General features: G+C 41.6%; 2 protein-coding genes across 2 annotated transcripts in view; one reads left to right on the top strand and one right to left on the bottom strand.

Moving 5' to 3' along the window:
* The window catches only part of LOC129513363 (uncharacterized), a 45,806-nt gene that overhangs the window by 18,412 nt on the left and 10,642 nt on the right, over window positions 1-16,752 (bottom strand).
* Window positions 16,550-16,752, top strand: part of ASB13 (ankyrin repeat and SOCS box containing 13) — a 37,582-nt gene continuing 37,379 nt past the window's right edge. The window contains exon 1 of the mRNA XM_055331160.1: window positions 16,550-16,651. Within this exon, the coding sequence (XP_055187135.1) occupies window positions 16,609-16,651 (43 nt within the window). The 5' untranslated portion in view covers window positions 16,550-16,608. The remainder of the gene's footprint in view (window positions 16,652-16,752) is intronic.

The following is a 16,752-nucleotide window of genomic DNA, read 5'->3' as shown; positions in this document are numbered from 1 at the left end:
TGTAAACTCATAATTAAGTGAGTATAGAGGGAACATACTTCAACATAGTGAAGGCCATAAGTGACAAGCCCACAGCTAATGTCATACTCAACAGTGAGAAGCTGAAAGCTTTTTCCCTAAGATCAGAAACAAGGATGACCACTCTTGCCACTTTTATTCAACATAGTATTGAAAGTTCTAGCCAGAACAATCAGACAAGAAAAATAAAAGTCACCCAAATTGGAAATAAAGAAAGAAAACTGTCACTATTTGCAGATGACATATTATATCCTAAAGATTCCACCCCCAAAAATACCTATTAGAATTCAGTAGAGTTACAAGATACAAAATCAATATACAAAGATCTATTGCATTTCTATATACTAATAAGAAACTATCAGAAAAAGAACTTAAGAAAACAATCTCATTTACAATTCCATCAAAAACAATACAATACCAAGGCATAAATTGAACTAAGGAGGTGAAAAACCTGTACACTGAAAATTAGGACATTTATAAGATAAACGGAGGACACAAATAAATGGAAAGACATTTCATACTCAGGGATTGAAGAATTAATATTATTAAAATGTCCATACTACCCAAAACAAAATATAGGTTCAATGAAATTCCTGTCAAAATTCCAATGGCATTGTTTCACAGAAATAGAGCAAGTTTAAAATTTGTATGAAACCAAAGAAGTGGGGTGGCTTAGTGGTTGAGCATCTGCCTTTGGCTCATGTTGTGATCCCGGGGTCCTGGGATTGAGTCCTGCATCAGCCTCTGCCTATGTCTCGGCCTTTCTCTCTGTGTTTCTCATAAATAAATAAATAAAATCTTAAAAAAGAAAAGAAACCAAGGAAGATCCTGACTAGCCAAAGCAATCTCCAGAAACAACAACAAACTTGGAGATTGATGGTTTCAAACCACATTACAAAGCCATAATTGTTTTTTTTTTTCAAAGCCATAATTGTTAAAACACTATGGCATTAGCATGAAAACAGACACGTTGAAGGAAAATGGCAGAGTGGGAAGACTCTAAGTTCATGTTGTTGCAGGATGCAACTAGATAACACTCACATTAGTGCTTATAACCCAGAAAATGACCTGAAGACTAGCAAAACAAACTCTACCACTAAATGTAGAGAAGAGGCCACATCAAAGAGGGTAGGAAGGGCAGAGATGTGATGGGGAGCTAAACGGATGGAGAGGGGAGAGAAATACACTCTCACACCTGAGAGAGCACAGGGGATGAATCCCCCGTAACATTTGGCTTTGGAGACGCCAGGGTGGCTCAGTGGTTGAGCGCCTCCTTTCAGCCCAGGGTGTGATGCTGGAGTCCCAGGATCCAGCCCCACATCAGGCTCCTTGTAAGGAGCCTGCTTCTCCCCTCTGCCTGTGTCTCTGCCTCTCTCTGTGTGTCTCTAATGAATGAATAAATAAAAATCTTAAAAACATTTTTTTTTTGCTTTGAAAAACAAAGAGGCTCTATTAAAACCAGCAAGACTTAAAACCTGGAATTTTAAGAATAAGCAGGCTCAACCATGGAGAGCCCTAAGGACAAGAGGCTACTGAGTCCCTGCCCTTAAAGAGACAGCACAACAAACACCTATAGAGATACAACCTGCAAGCACCAATTTGAAAAATGCCTGGGGCATTCAGGAGAGAGTTACTAACCTCAGAGCAAATCCCAGAGATGCACAGATCCTTGGAGGCTTCTTCAGGAACAAAGGAGCTGTCGGGAACAATTTCCCTCCCCCACCTCTCACCATAAATACACAGCCACCCGTGGGAACCAGTGCCACCTGATGCTCACCACCTCACTTGTTCACATAGTCCCCAATGCATGCTTTGGCAGATCCAATCTTCCCTCCCCCCACAACCAGGTCTGCCTCAGTCAGGTGCTGCAGGGCCCCGCCCACAGAGGACCAGCAGCACACAAAACACCACACAGTTGCCCTGCCAGCCTGTGCATGTTGATGACCTGCCCCTCCAAAACACTTTTGGCTGGAGCCCATCGAGGGCAGTGCCACAGGCCAGGCAGTGTGCAAGCAGCCCCAACAAGGGCCAACGCCACTACACAATGATTCCTGCCCCAGGGAGAGGGAAAGATCACCAAACATATTGATAACCCAGTCAGACTGGGCCACAGCAGTGGGCTAATGGTAGGGAACTAGTCTGACTGCAGGCTGTGCACAACAGAAGCCTCTCAGGGGAAAGCACCCTGCAGTTCAATGCCACTGCATCTTTTACAAATGCTTGGTCTGACTCAACTCAAGCCCAAGGCAGCCCCAGACTGTCTCACTACCACCACAAGGACCTAACACTGCTTATGACAGGCAAAGAGAGCCACTGCAGATAACGGGGCTGAAGGCAAATGCGGCTCAACCATGACATCAGGGTGGACACAGCACACATTTTAAGGGGAGTACCCTTGAAGCTCCAGGTTCTGGTGATCAGGGGACACTGCACTGCAAGGCACTATAGGACCTTTCTTTCATAAGGCCATTACTTTAAAAAATAGGGAGATGTAACTGAATTTTCTAATACACAGACACAGACAGAGAGATAGAGGAGACACAGGAATATGTCCCAAACAAATTAAGAAGACAAAAATCACAGCAAGAGACCTAAGTGAAATGGAGACAAGTAATACACCTGATAGAGATTTTGAAGTAATCATCATAAAGGTACTCAGTGGACTTGAGAAAAGAGTGGAGGACATCAATAAGACCTTTGACAAAGAGATTAAAAAAAATTGGAGGGACACCTGGGTGGTTCAGTAGTTGAGCATCTGCCTTTGGCTCAGGTTGTAATCCCAGGGTCCTGGGATTGAGTCCTTTCTGCATTAGGCTCCCTGCAAGGAGCTTCTCCCTCTGCCTCTGGCTCTCTCTCTCTCTGTGTTTCTCATGAATAAATAAATAAAATCTTAAAAAAAAAACAATTGGAGATTAATTCAATAAGTGAAATTAAAATGCACTAGAAGGAATAAATAGTAGCCAGCCTAGAGCAAGCATAAGAATGAATCAGTGACCTGGTGTACAGAGTAATGGAAAGTAATCAAGCTGAACAGGTAAGAGAAAAAAATATGCAAAATGACAACAGACTTAGGGAACTCAGTGACATCATCAAACATAATAATTCACATTATAGGCAGCCAGAAAGAGAAGAGAGGGAAAAGGGAACAGAAAATTTATTTGAAGAAATAATAGCTTAAAAATTCCATAATCTAGGGAGGGAATCAGAAATCCAGATCTAGGACACTCAGGGAGCCCCACCGCCAATCAATCATAAAAGCAGCAAGAGAAAAGATGACAGTTACACACAAGGGAAAGCCCATAAGGATCTCAGCAGATTTTTTTCAGCAGAAACTTTACAGATAAGGAGAGAATGGCATGATACATTCAAAGTGCTGAAAGGGGAAAATCTGCAGCCAAGAATACTGTATCCAAACTTTATCATTCAGAATAGAAGAAGCAATAAAGATTTTCCCAAACAGGGCACCTGGGTGGCTCAGTGGTTGAGGGTCTGCCTTTGGCTCAGGTCATGATCCTAGGGTCCTGGAATTGAGTCCTGCATCGGGCTCCCCACAGGGAGCTTGCTTTTTCCTCTGCCTATGTCTCTGCCTCTCTCTGTGTCTCTCATGAAATTTTTTTTAAAAATATTTCATTTATTTATTCATGAGAGACAAGAGAGGGAGAGAGGGAGAGAGAGACAGAGACAGAGACACAGGCAGAGGAGAAGCAGGCTCCATGCAGAGAGCCTGATGTGGGACACAATCCTGGATCTCCAGGATCATGCCCTGGGCTGGAGGCAGCACTAAACCTCTGAGCCACCTGGGCTGCCCTAAATAAATAAAATCTTAAAATTTTTTTTTTCTGCAAAGTTAAAGGAATTGATCACCACTAACCAGCTCTACAAGAAATGTTAAAGGGTACTCTGAGTGGAAAGGAAGGATCATAAAGAGGAATAAGAAAAGTAGGAAAGGTAAAGACAGTAAAAATAAGTTTATCTATAAAAGTCAGTCAAGAGAGTTACAAAATAAAAGGTTGTAAAGTTTGACACTATATACCTAAAATATGGTGGGGGAGCAGGGAAGGGTAGGAAGAGGAGTAAAGAATGGATTCTCTTTTTTATAAGTTGTACCAAAACATCTACTTAACTTGCTTCATTTGTACAATTCCTTGAAATAAAGTAATTTGGTTCCCCTCCTCAACAAACAATGGGTTCAAACTTAAGTGACTATCAACTTAATATAGACTGCTATGCAGAAGATGTTATATACATACCTAAGGGTATTCACAAATCAAAAACCAGAAATAAATATGTAAGAAATAAAAAGAAAGGAATCTATTGATATCACTAAAGAAAGACAATCTATCATGAGAGAAGAGAGCAAGGGAAGAAAGGACCAGAGAACTACAGAAACAACCATAAAACAAATAACAAACATACCCATCAGTATTTACTCTGACTGTAAATGGACAAAATGCTCCAATCAACAGACACAGGGTGATGAAATAGATAAAAAAGCAAGACCCATCTGTGTGCTGCCTACAATAGACTCATTTCAGACCTAAAGACACACACAGATCAAAAGGGAAGGGATGGAGGAATGTTTATCATGAAAATGGATGTGAAAAGAAATATGGGGTAGCACTACTTATATCAGACAAAATAGACTTTAAAACAAATATTTTAACAAAGAGGGACACTATATAATCATAAAGGGAACAATTTAACAAGAAGATAGAACAGTTGTAAATATTTATGCACCCAACATGAGAGCACCCAAATACATAAAGCAGCTAATTACAATCATAAAGGAACTAATCTAGTAATACAATAATAGTAGGAGAGTGTTAACACCCCCTTTCGTCAATGGACAGATCCCTCAAATAGAAAATCAACAAGGAAACAGTGGCTTTGGATGACACATTGCATCAGATGGATTTAGCAGATATGTTCAGAACATGCCATCCTAAAACAGCAGAATACACATTCTTTTCAAGTGCACATAAATAGTCTCCAGAATAGGTCACATATCAGGCTACAAAACAAGTCTCAACAAATTCAAAAAGACCAAAGTCATACCATGCATCTTTTCAGACCACAAGGCTATGAAACTAGAAAACAAGCCCAAGAAAAAAACCTGGAAAGAGCACAAAGACATGGAGATTAAACACCATGCTACTAAACAACAAAGGAGTCAACCAAGAATCAAAGAGGGAATAAAAAAATACATGAAAAAAATGAAAATGAAAACACAAAAGTCCAAAACCTTTAGGATTCAGCAAAAGTGTTTCTAAGAGGGAAGTTTATAGCAAAAGAAGCCTATCTCAAGAAAAATCTCAAACAACTCAACCTTACACCTAAAGGAGTTAGAAAAGCAACAAAATGCAAAACTAGCAGGATGAATGAAATAATAAGGATTAGAGCAGAAATAAATGAAATGGAAACTAAAAAGACAATAGAACAGATTAATGAAACCATGAGCTGGTTCTTTGAAAAGATCAACAAGGGGATCCCTGGGTGGCACAGCGGTTTGGCGCCTGCCTTTGGCCCAGGGCACGATCCTGGAGACCCGGGATCGAATCCCACGTCGGGCTCCCGGTGCACGGAGCCTGCTTCTCCCTCTGCCTGTGTCTCTGCCTCCCTCTCTCTCTGTGTGTGACTATCATAAATAAAAAATAAATTAAAAAAAAAGAAAAGATCAACAAAATTGATCAAACTTTCACTAGACTCATTAAAAAAAATGAGAGAAGGAGGGGAGAGAGAGAGAGAAAGAAAAACAAATTATTTGTTTGTATAGAACCACAAAAGACCCAGAATAGCCAAAACAATTTTGAAAAAGAAAAACAAAGGTGGAGGTATCACAATTCCAGATTTCAAGACATACTACAAAGCTTTAATAATCAAAACAGTACGGGACTGGCACAAAAATAGACACACAGATCAATGGAATAGAATAGGAAACCCAGAAATGAGGTAAGAATATGCAATGGAAAAAATACAGTCTTTTCAACAAATGGTACTGGGAAAACTGGACAGCTACACGCAGAAGAATGAATCTGGACCACTTTCTTTTTTTCTTTTTTTTTTTTTTTATAAATTAATTTTTATTGGTGTTCAATTTACCAACATACAGAATAACACCCAGTGCTCATCCCGTCAAGTGTCCCCCTCCGTGCCCGTCACCCATTCACCCCCACCCCCCGCCCTCCTCCCCTTCCACCACCCCTAGTTCATTTCCCAGAGTTAGAAGTCTTTATGTTCTGTGTCTGGACCACTTTCTTAACAGCATGCACAAAAATAAACTCAAAGTGGATTAAGAACCTATATGTGAGACATAAAACCATAAAAATCCTAGAAGAACACACAGGCAGTAATTTCTCTGACATCGGCTGTACCATTTTTCTAGATATGTCTCCTATGGCAAGGGAAACAAAAGCAAAAAAAAAAAAATTGGGACTACATCAAATTACACCAAATAAAAAGCATCTGCATAGGGAGCTCCCTAGGAAGGTGGTAGAGTAGGAGTTCCCTAGCTCATCTCGTCCCATGCACACAACTAGATAACACTCACATCAACTTGAATAACATAGAAAGGATCCAAAGACTGGCAGAATGAACTCCACACCCAAAGGTAGAGAAGAGGCCACATGGAAGAAGGTAGGAAATATGGGGAAGGATTTAGGACCTAAAGGAGCTGTGGCTGTCTGCATATGGGAGGGAGTAGGGAGAGTGGTGAAGGGCAAGAAACAGATGATCCTACCAGGGACCCTGAACAGGGAAGACAAACTCCTATAACATTTGGCTTTGAAAACAAGAGGGGCCAAGTTTCATGAGTTCTTACAACCAACAGGACTTAAAGCCTAGAATTCTTAAAATCAGTGTTCTCAGCTCTGGGAGAGCTCCGAGGGTGTTAGGAAGCATAGTCCTCACCTTAAGAGAGGGGCAGGACAAGCAGCCTGAACAGATAGAGTACAGCACTAGAAGTTGGAAAAATGCCAGGGGCAGATGAGAGAGAGTGATTTATTCATCACAGAGGGGTCCCAGAGTGATAGGGATCTCAGAAAGACCTCTCCATAAAGAAAGGAGCTGTCAGGTGCCATTTCCCTTCCCTGCCCCCTAGCATAAACACAAGGCCACCTGTGGGAACTAGTGGAAGCCCACACTTGCTTGCATGATGCTTTCCCCCACTTTGGTGGATCCACCCTTTCCAGTCACATATGCCTCAGTTCCAGCACTGTGGGCCCCTCCCCCAGAAGATTAAAGCAAACCTCACCAGCACTGTGTCTCCCCCCTAGCACTTTTTGCAGGCTCTCACAGAAAGATGCTTCAGAAGCCTCAAGCACATCTTGTTAAAAGTGAGGGATCCACCCACATGCCCTTTGCAGATCTGCTTAGGCTGGCTGGTATAGCAGCTGTGGCTTCAGGTCTCAATTAGCAAGCAGATCAGATCCTACCTTGCCAAAACACCCCACATTCCCCAGGGACCAAACACTGCCCACAATAGGCAGAGAGGGTCACTTCAGACAACTGAATTGAGAAGAGGCAAGAACACAACAGGGCACATATAGGAGTCACTCCATGAAGTGCCAGGTCCTGGGGAACAGGGGACACAGCACTGCAGAGCATTTCAGGACCTCTTCTTCATAAGGGCACTACCTTCAAGAGCAGGAGACATACTGACTTTCCTAACAGAAAGAGACACAAAGAGTTAGACAAAATGAGACAGAAAAATGTATCCCAAACCACAGCAAGAAACCTAAGTGAAATGACCATAAGATAGCTGATAGAGAATTTAAAATGATGATCATAAGGACTTGAGTAAAGAGTGGAGGACATCAATGAGACCCTAAATAAAGAGATAAAAAAGAACCAGAGATGAAGACCTCAATAAATGAAATTAAATATATACTTGATGGAATAAGTAGCGGGCTAGATAAAACAGAAGAATGAATTAATGACTTAGAAGGCTGAGTAATAGAAAGTAACCAAGCTGAATAAATGAAAGGGAAAAATTATGGAAATTGAGAATAGTCTTAGGGAACTCAGTGACTCCATCAAAAGTATAATAACATTTGTGTTATAGGATCCCAGAAGAGAGAGAAAAAAGGGGGCAGAAAGTTTATTTGAAGAAATAATAGCTGAAAACTTCTCTAATCTGGGGAAAGGAACTGAAATCTAGATCTAGGAGGCAGAGATGCCCCGACCCCCACCACTGCCATCAACCAAGGAGGTCCACACCAGGACACATAGTAATTAAAATGGCAAAGAGTAGTTATAAAGAAAAAAAATAATCTTAAAAGCTGCAAGCGAGAGAAGATGACAGTTACATACAAGGGAAACAACAAAGGCTATGAGTGGATTTTTCAGCAGAAACTTTGCAGGCCTGAAGGGTGGCATGCTATACTCAAAGTACTGAATGAGAAAAACCTGCAGCCAAGAATACTCTACCCATCAAAGCTACCATTCAGAATAGAAGGAAATATTTTTTTTTCAGACAAACAAAAATTAAAGGAGTTGATGACCACTAAACCAGCCCTCCAAGAAATACCAAAGGGGACTCTGGGTAGAAAGGAAAGACCATAAATGAGAGTATGAAAAATAAGTGTATCTGTAAAAATCAGTGAAAGGATTAACAAAATAAAAAGATGCAAAAATATGACACCATACATCTAAAACATAGGGGAGGGGGAGAGGAGAAAAGAATGGGTTCAAACTTAAGTGATCATCAATGTAATGTAGACTGGTATACAGAGAATATGTTACACAAACCTAATGGTAACTACAAATAAAACACCAGTAATATATAAGAATAAAAAGAATTCAAGTATATCATTAAAAAAAAAAAAAACCTCAACAAACCATGAAAGACAGTAAGAGAAGGATCAGAGAAAAGCTATAGAAATGACCACAAAACAGGTAACAAAATAGCAATTAGTATGTACCTATCAATAATTACTTTGAATGTAAATGAACTAAATGCTCCAAAAGAGGAAAGGAAAAAAAAAAAGGAAAACAACAACAACAACAACAAAAAACAACCAAGATCCAGGGTGCCTGCACACAGTTGAGTGTCTGACTCTTGGTTTCAACTCAGGTTGTAATCTTGGGGTTGTGGGGCCAAGCCTTTATTGGGCTCTGCACTCAGTGCAGAGTCTGCTGGAAATTGTCTCTCTCTCCCTCTCCCTCTGCTCCTTCCCTGCTCATGTATGCTATCTCTCTCTCTCTTCACAATAAATAAATAAAATCTTAAAAAAAACCCTAAAAACCCCACAAGATCCATTTATATGCTGCCTATAAGAGACTCATTTCAGACCTAAACACGACTGTAGATTGAAAGTGAGGGGATGGGGAAGTATTTATCATGCAAATGGGTGTCAAAAGAAAGCCAAAATAGCCACACTTATATTGGACAAACTAGACTTTAAAACAAAGACTGTGGGCAGCCTGGGTGGCTCAGTGGTTTGGCGCCTGCCTTTGACCCAGGACATGATCCTGGAGACCTGGGATCGAGTCCCACATCGGGCTCCCTGCATGGAGCCTGCTTCTCCCTATGCCTGTGTCTCTGCCTCTCTCTCTCTCTCTGTGTGTCTCATGAATGAATAAATAAAAATCGTTTTTTTGTATTTGTTTTTTGTTTGTTTGTTTTTAACATATTGAGATCAGGCCCACTATCTTTTTATAAATTTATTTTTTATTGGTGTTCAATTTGCCAACATATAGAATAACACCCAGTGCTCATCCCATCAAGTGCCCACCTCAGTGCTCATGAATAAATAAAAATCTTATAAAAAAAAACAAAGACTGCAATGAGAGACAAAAAAGGACACTATGTAATAACAAAGGGGACAATCCAACAAGAAAATATAACAATTATAAATATTTATGCACCCAACACAACAGCACTCAAATACATAAAAACAGTTCATAAGAAACATAAAGGAACTAATTGGTAGTAATATATTAATAGTAGGGGGCTTTAACACCCTTTTTACATCAATGTACAGATCATTCAAACAGAAAGTCAACAGGGATTGAATGACACATTGCACCAGATGGATTTAACAGATATATTCAGAACATTTCACTCTAAAACAGAATATATTCAAGTGCACATAAAACATTCCTTAGAATAGAACACATATTAGGCCACAAGTCTTCACCAAATAAAAAAGATTGAGTCATACCATGCATCTTTTCTGACCATAATGCTATAAAACTAGAAATTAACCACAAGAAAAAAATTGGAAAGACCACAAATACACGGAGGTTAAGCAACATGCTATTAAATAATGAATGGGTCAACCAAAAAATCAAAGAATACAATTAAATCACAAAAACAATTAAAATGAAAACACAGTGATCCAAAATCTTTGGGATGAAGCACAAGTCTTTCTAAGAGGAAAGTTTATATTGCTACAGGCCTCCCTCAAGAAGCAAGAAAAATCTCAAACAACCTAACCCTATACCTAAAGGAGCTAGAAAAAGAATAACAAAACCCAAAATCAGCAGAAGGAAGAAAATATTAAAGATTATCACAGAAATAAATGAAATAGAAACTAAAAAATTAACAGATCAATGAAACCAGGAGCTGATTCTTCACAAAAAAAAAAAAAAAATCAACAAGATTGATAAACCTATAGCAAGATTCATGAAGAAAAAAAAGGGGGCTCAAATAAACAAACTCACAAATGAGAGACAAATGAGAGAGTGGAAGTAACAAGCAATCCTGCAGAATTACAAAGAATTATAAGAGAATATTATGAAAAATTATATGCCAACAAATTGTACAACCTAGAAGAAATCGATAAATCCCTAGAAACATATATCCCACAAAAACTGAAACAGGGGGATCCCTGGGTGGCGCAGTGGCTTGGCGCCTGCCTTTGGCCCAGGGCGCGATCCTGGAGACCCGGGATCGAATCCCACGTCGGGCCCAGGGCACAATCCTGGAGACCCGGGATCGAATCCCACGTTGGGCTCCCGGTGCATGGAGCCTGCTTCTCCCTCTGCCTGTGTCTCTGCCTCTCTCTCTCTCTCTCTCTCTCTCTCTCTCTGTGTGTGACTATCATAAATAAATAAAGAAAAAAAAAGTCTTTAAAAAAAAAACTGAAACAGGAAAAAATAGAAAATTGGAACAGACTAACTACTAGCAAGGAAATTGAATTAGTAATTTAAAAAACTCCCAACAATTTCCAGAAACTGATGGCTTTACGGGTGAATTCTACAAGGATGCCCCCCTCTTGACACTTATTTACCATAGTACTGGAAGTCCTAGCCATGGCAATTAGACAAGAAAAATGAATAAAAGGCATCCAAAATGATACAGAAAGAGGAAAATTTGCACTATTTGCAGAGAGAAAACCTGAAAGACTCCACCAAAAAAATTACTAGAATTATCAGAACTAATAGATGAATTCAGTAAAGTCTTAGGAGACAAAAATCAATGTACAGAAATCTGTTGCATTTCTGTATACTAAATAATGAAGCTACAGAAAGAAAAATTAAGAAAATGATCCATTTACAGTTGCATCAAAAATAATAAAACATCCAGAAATAAACTTAACCAATGAGGTGAAAGATCTACAAAAATTGATGAGATGAAAACTACAAAAATTGATGAAGATGGCACAAAGAAATGGAATGACATTCAGTGCTCATGAATTGGACAAACAATATTTTAGCAAACATTGTCAATATGTCCCTACTACTCAAAGCAATCTATAGATTTAATGCAATCCCTTCAGTAAAATAGCAGCATTTTTCACAGAACTAGAACAAACAATCCTAAAATTTGTATGGAGCCAAAGAAGACCCTGAATAGCCAAAGTAATCCTGAAAAAGAAAAAGCAAAGCTGGGTGTATCACAATTCCAGACTTCAAGTTCAATTACAAAGCTATAGTAAAAATAGATACATAGATCAGAACAGAACAGAAAACCCAGAGATAAACCCACACCTATATGATCAATTAATCTTTGACAAAGCAGAAAAGAATATGCAATGGGCTGGGATAACTGGTCAACTACATACAGAAGGATGAATCTGGACCATTTTCTTACACCACACACTAAAACAAATTCAAAATGGATGAAAGACCTAAATGTGAGACTTGAAACCATAAAAATCCTAGAAGAAAACAGAGGCAGTCATTTCTCTGACATCAGCCATAGCAGCATCTTTCTAGATATGTCTTCTGAGGCAAGGGAAATAAAAGAAAAAATAAACTATTGGGACTATATGAAAACAGAAAGCTTCTGTACAGCCAAGGAAACAATAAAACTAAAAGGCAACCTATGGAATGGGAGAAGATATTTGCAAATGACATATCTGATAAAGAGTTAGTACCCCAAATCTATAAAGAACCAATACAGCAAAAAGCCCAGAAAACAATTACAAGATGGGCAGAAGACATGAACATACATTTTTCCAAAGAAGACATACAGATGGCCAACAGGTACATGGAAAGATGCTCAACATCACTCATCATTGGGGAAATGCAAAAAGCCACAATGAGACAGCACCTCATACCTGTCAGAATGGCTGAAAGAAAAAATACAAAACACAAAAAGTGTTGGTGAGGATGTGGAGGAAGGGGAACCCTCACGCACCATTGGCAGGAATGCAAGCTGGAACAGCCACTGTGAAAGACAGTATGGAGGGAGATTCCTCCGAAAGTTAAAAACAGAGCTAACCTACAGTCCAGCAATCACACTACTGGGTATTTACCCAGAAAATACAAACACAGTAATTCAAAGGGATACATGCACCCTGTGTTTATTGCAGCATTATTTACAATAGCCAAGTTATGGAAGCAGCCCAAGTGTCCATAGATAGGTGAATTGATAAAGATGTGGTATATATATGTATATCATACAATGGAATATTATTCAGCCATAAAATGAATGAAATCATGCCATTTGCAACAACACGGATGGAACTAGATAGTATAATGGTAAGTGAAATAAGCCAGAGAAAGGCAAATATATTATTTCACTCATGTGGTATTTAAGAAACAAATGAACACAGGAAAAAAACAAAAAAACAAGACAAATCAAGAAACAGGATTTGTCTTAACTATAGAGAGCAGATGGTTACCTGAGAGGAGGTGGGTGGGGGAATGGGGGAAATAAGTAAAGGGGATTAAGGATACACCTATCTTGATGAGCGCTGAGTAATATGTAGAACTGCTGAATCCCTATGTTCTATACCTGAAACTAGTATACACTGTGTGTCAACTATACTGGAGTTGAATAAAAAGCACACCCAAACCAGATGAATAAACCGATGGAACAAAATAGCATTCCCAGAAATAAGCCCGTGCATGTACAATCAATTAATTTACTACAAATGAGCCAGGAATATACCATGGGGAATGAACAGTCTCTCCAACAAATGGTGCTGGGGAAACTGGACCACTCTTATAAAATACACAAAAATCAACTCATAAGTGGATTAAAGACTTGAACATAAGACCTGAAGCCATAAAATTGCAAGAAGAAAACGAAGACAGTAAGTTCCTTGGGCAGGGGAGGAGGGGATGTGTTGACACCAAAAGCGAAAGTAACAAAAGCAAAAATAAACAATTGGAACTACTCCAAAATAAAAAGCTTCTGCACAGCAAAAGAAACAGTCAGCCAAGTAAAAAGGCAACGTATTGGATGGAAGAAAAATATCTGCAAATCATAGATCTGACAAGGAGTTAATATCCAAAATGCATAAAGAGCTCCTATAATTCAATTGCAAACAAACAAGCTGATTAAAAACTGGGCAGAGGATCTGAATAGTCCTTTTTCCAGTGACGACATACAGGTACATGAAAAGGTTCTTGACGTCATTAGCCATCAGGGAAACGCAAATCAAAACCCCTATGAGATACCACTTTAAGCCTGTTAAAATAAGTGTTATTAAAGACAAGAAATCACAAGCATTGGTGTACATGTGGAGAAAGGGAACCCTGTGCGCTGTTGGATCAGCCACTCTGGAAAACAGTACGGAGGTTCCTCAAAACATAAAAGATAGAACTGCCGTATGATCCAGCCATTCCATTTCTGGGCATTTATACAAAGGACGTGAAAACCCTAACTCATGATGGGGCATTTTCTTCCAATATAAGGCAGTTCCATCTACATGGGTAACCTGGGCTAGCACTTGCTAATCAGCACTTGCCGCTTCACCTGGCACACCTACATTTGGGACGTGGGTTCTTTCCTGAAACCGCATTCAACCAACCTCTGCTGGGTTTTCTTCGGCAGCGTCCTCACGTCCAGCCTTCGTGGAGTTGAAGAGTTCAGGCCTTGCTCTGGATGAGGCTTTGGCTTATGGGAATGTTGTGGCTGGTTTGCTTTTCCATCTAGACCTCTGCAAGCTTATTATCAACAATAAAGGCTGTTTGTTTTCTTATGGTGTGTTTGCTGGAGTAGCACTTTCAGTTTCCTTCAAGAACTTTTCCTCTGCATTCACAACTTGGCTAGTTGTTTTGTACAAGAGGCCTAGGTGTTTTGGTTTTTTAAAATTCATTTTATTTGAGAGAGCTTGAGCACAAGTGGGGGTGTGTGTGCAGAGGGAGAGACAGACTTCCTGCTGAGCTGGGAGCCCCACAGAGGGCTGGACCCCAGGACCCTGAGATCATGGCCTGAGCTGAAAGCAGACACTAAACCTACTCAGCCACCCGGGCACCCCTAGCTTTTGATTTAAAGTAAGATGTGGGGGACTCTTCCTTTCATTTGTACACAGAGAGGCCATTATAGGGTTATTGATTGGCCTGATTTCAATATTATTGTATCTCAGGGAATAGAGAGGCCTGAGGAGAGGGAGAGTGAAGGACACACACATTTATCAAGTAAGTTTGAGGTCTTAGGTGGCTGTGGTTTATGGCGCACCCAAACAATTAGAACGGTAACATCAAAGATTATTGATCACAGGTCACACCATTACTAACACTGGAAAGATGTGAAATGCTGCAAAAATTACCAGGGAGGACGCCAAGACACAAAGTGAGCAAATGCTGTTGGAAAAATGGCACCGATAGGCTTGATTAAGGCACAAATCTTCAATTTGTTAAGAAAAAAAAATCTGCAAAGTGCAATAAAGTGAAATGCAATAAAAGAGAATAACGCAGAAACATTTTTACTATTTAGACATTTTCAGAACTTAATTGCAACTTGGTGGAAAATTAACTTAGATCCTATAGATTACAAGTTCCAGACTTAAAGTCTCAACAGAACAGAACAAAAAAAAGAGTATGTTCTGGCTTTTGGTGGAGAAATACATCCTGACTATCTGAGAGTGAGGAAACACTCTCGGAGCATGTATTTCTGAATATATAAGAACTTAAAACTCTTCCGAATATTGAGATCAAACAACAGAATGGAGAAAACTTTACCAAATAAGCTAATTAGGAAATATCTGCTCTCTCATGTTTGAGAAATACACACGTCTATATATAGACATAAATACATTTATAAATATATGTGGTTTATAAAAATATAGGGTGTATACAAACGTACATTCTATACTAAGATCTAGATGAAACTTTGTCAAGGAAGAAAAATCAAAGAAAATACGAAGGTAGGACACCAGCATTGTCATAGGAAAAAATAACACCCCACAGCAACCAGATTTTTAAAATGTACATTTAATACAGAATGCAAGAAACTTGCAAGAAAAATGCAAGAGCCTCATTTTGGTCAACAAGTGGCAATGAGGGTGCGAAAACCACACTGCTAAGCGGCTTGAAGTGTCATTTCAGGCCTGGGGATGGGACTCCCCAGGCACTTTGGTCACAGGGAGTTCAAACTCCCGCTGGATGCAGCGCCCGCGATCTAGACCGGAGGAAAAGATCCGAGTCCTCCAGGGGAGGGAGGTCAATCCTTCTGCGCCCTACTGGTCCTCAGGTATTTCCACCCTAGGTAAATCCCGCTGATGCCCCTTAGGGCAGCGCAAACTAACTTCTCGGTGGAGTCTCCGGGTCAGGGCGGCCCGAGAAACCCGGTGACCAGGCCACCAGCAACATCGACAGACTTCAGCCTTCCAAGCCGGGCGACCGGCTTTTCAAGAGCAAAACAGGCTACGCCTCACTTACTCGGTGGCTCCCCCCCGGCCCCCCCGGACTTAATCGGAAGGCGGTGCTTCAGTCCCGGGGCTGGCCTCGGTGGGAGGGACCCCGGGGAAGGGGGCGGGGAGCTCGAGCGCCACGGGACCCCGCCTGGCCGGGCACCGCGCCCAGCAGCTCGGCGGCGACCCCCCGACCCGCGGCCCGGCCCGGCCCGGAGCTGCAGCGGGACCCCGCCTGGCCGTGCACAGCGCTGAGCAGCTCGGCGGCGACTCCACCCCCCCCCACCCCGGCCCGGCGCTGCAGCGGGACCCCCCGCCTGGCCGTGCACCGCGCCGGCGCCCTCCCGCCCCCACCCTCCAGCCCGCAGCGCCCCGCGGGGTCCGGAGCTCCAACGTGGCTCGCGGTGCGCACGGCTCCGGGCCCCGGCGCCGCGGAACTACGACTCCCGGGTGCCCTCGGGCGTCCGCCCCGCCCCCCGCCCCCCGCCCGCGGAGCCCCGCCCAGGTCGCGGGCGCCCGAGTCTCGGGGTGTGCGGGCGCGCGGCAGCAGCGGGAGGGCGGCATGGAGCCCCGCGCGGCGGACGGCTGCTTCCTGGGCGACGTGGGTAGGTGCGGGCGCGGGGGCCGCGGGGGCCGCGGGGGCCGCGCTGCCCCGAGGCGGGCAGGTGCGTCTGAGGACACACGCGCGGCCGCGAGGACGCGCTGC

The sequence above is a fragment of the Nyctereutes procyonoides genome, unplaced genomic scaffold (assembly GCF_905146905.1).
Source record: "Nyctereutes procyonoides isolate TBG_1078 unplaced genomic scaffold, NYPRO_anot_genome, whole genome shotgun sequence".
NCBI classification, from domain to species: domain Eukaryota; kingdom Metazoa; phylum Chordata; class Mammalia; order Carnivora; family Canidae; genus Nyctereutes; species Nyctereutes procyonoides.
Note: the sequence above shows the minus strand (reverse complement) of the source record. Positions and strands in the feature narration are given on the sequence as shown.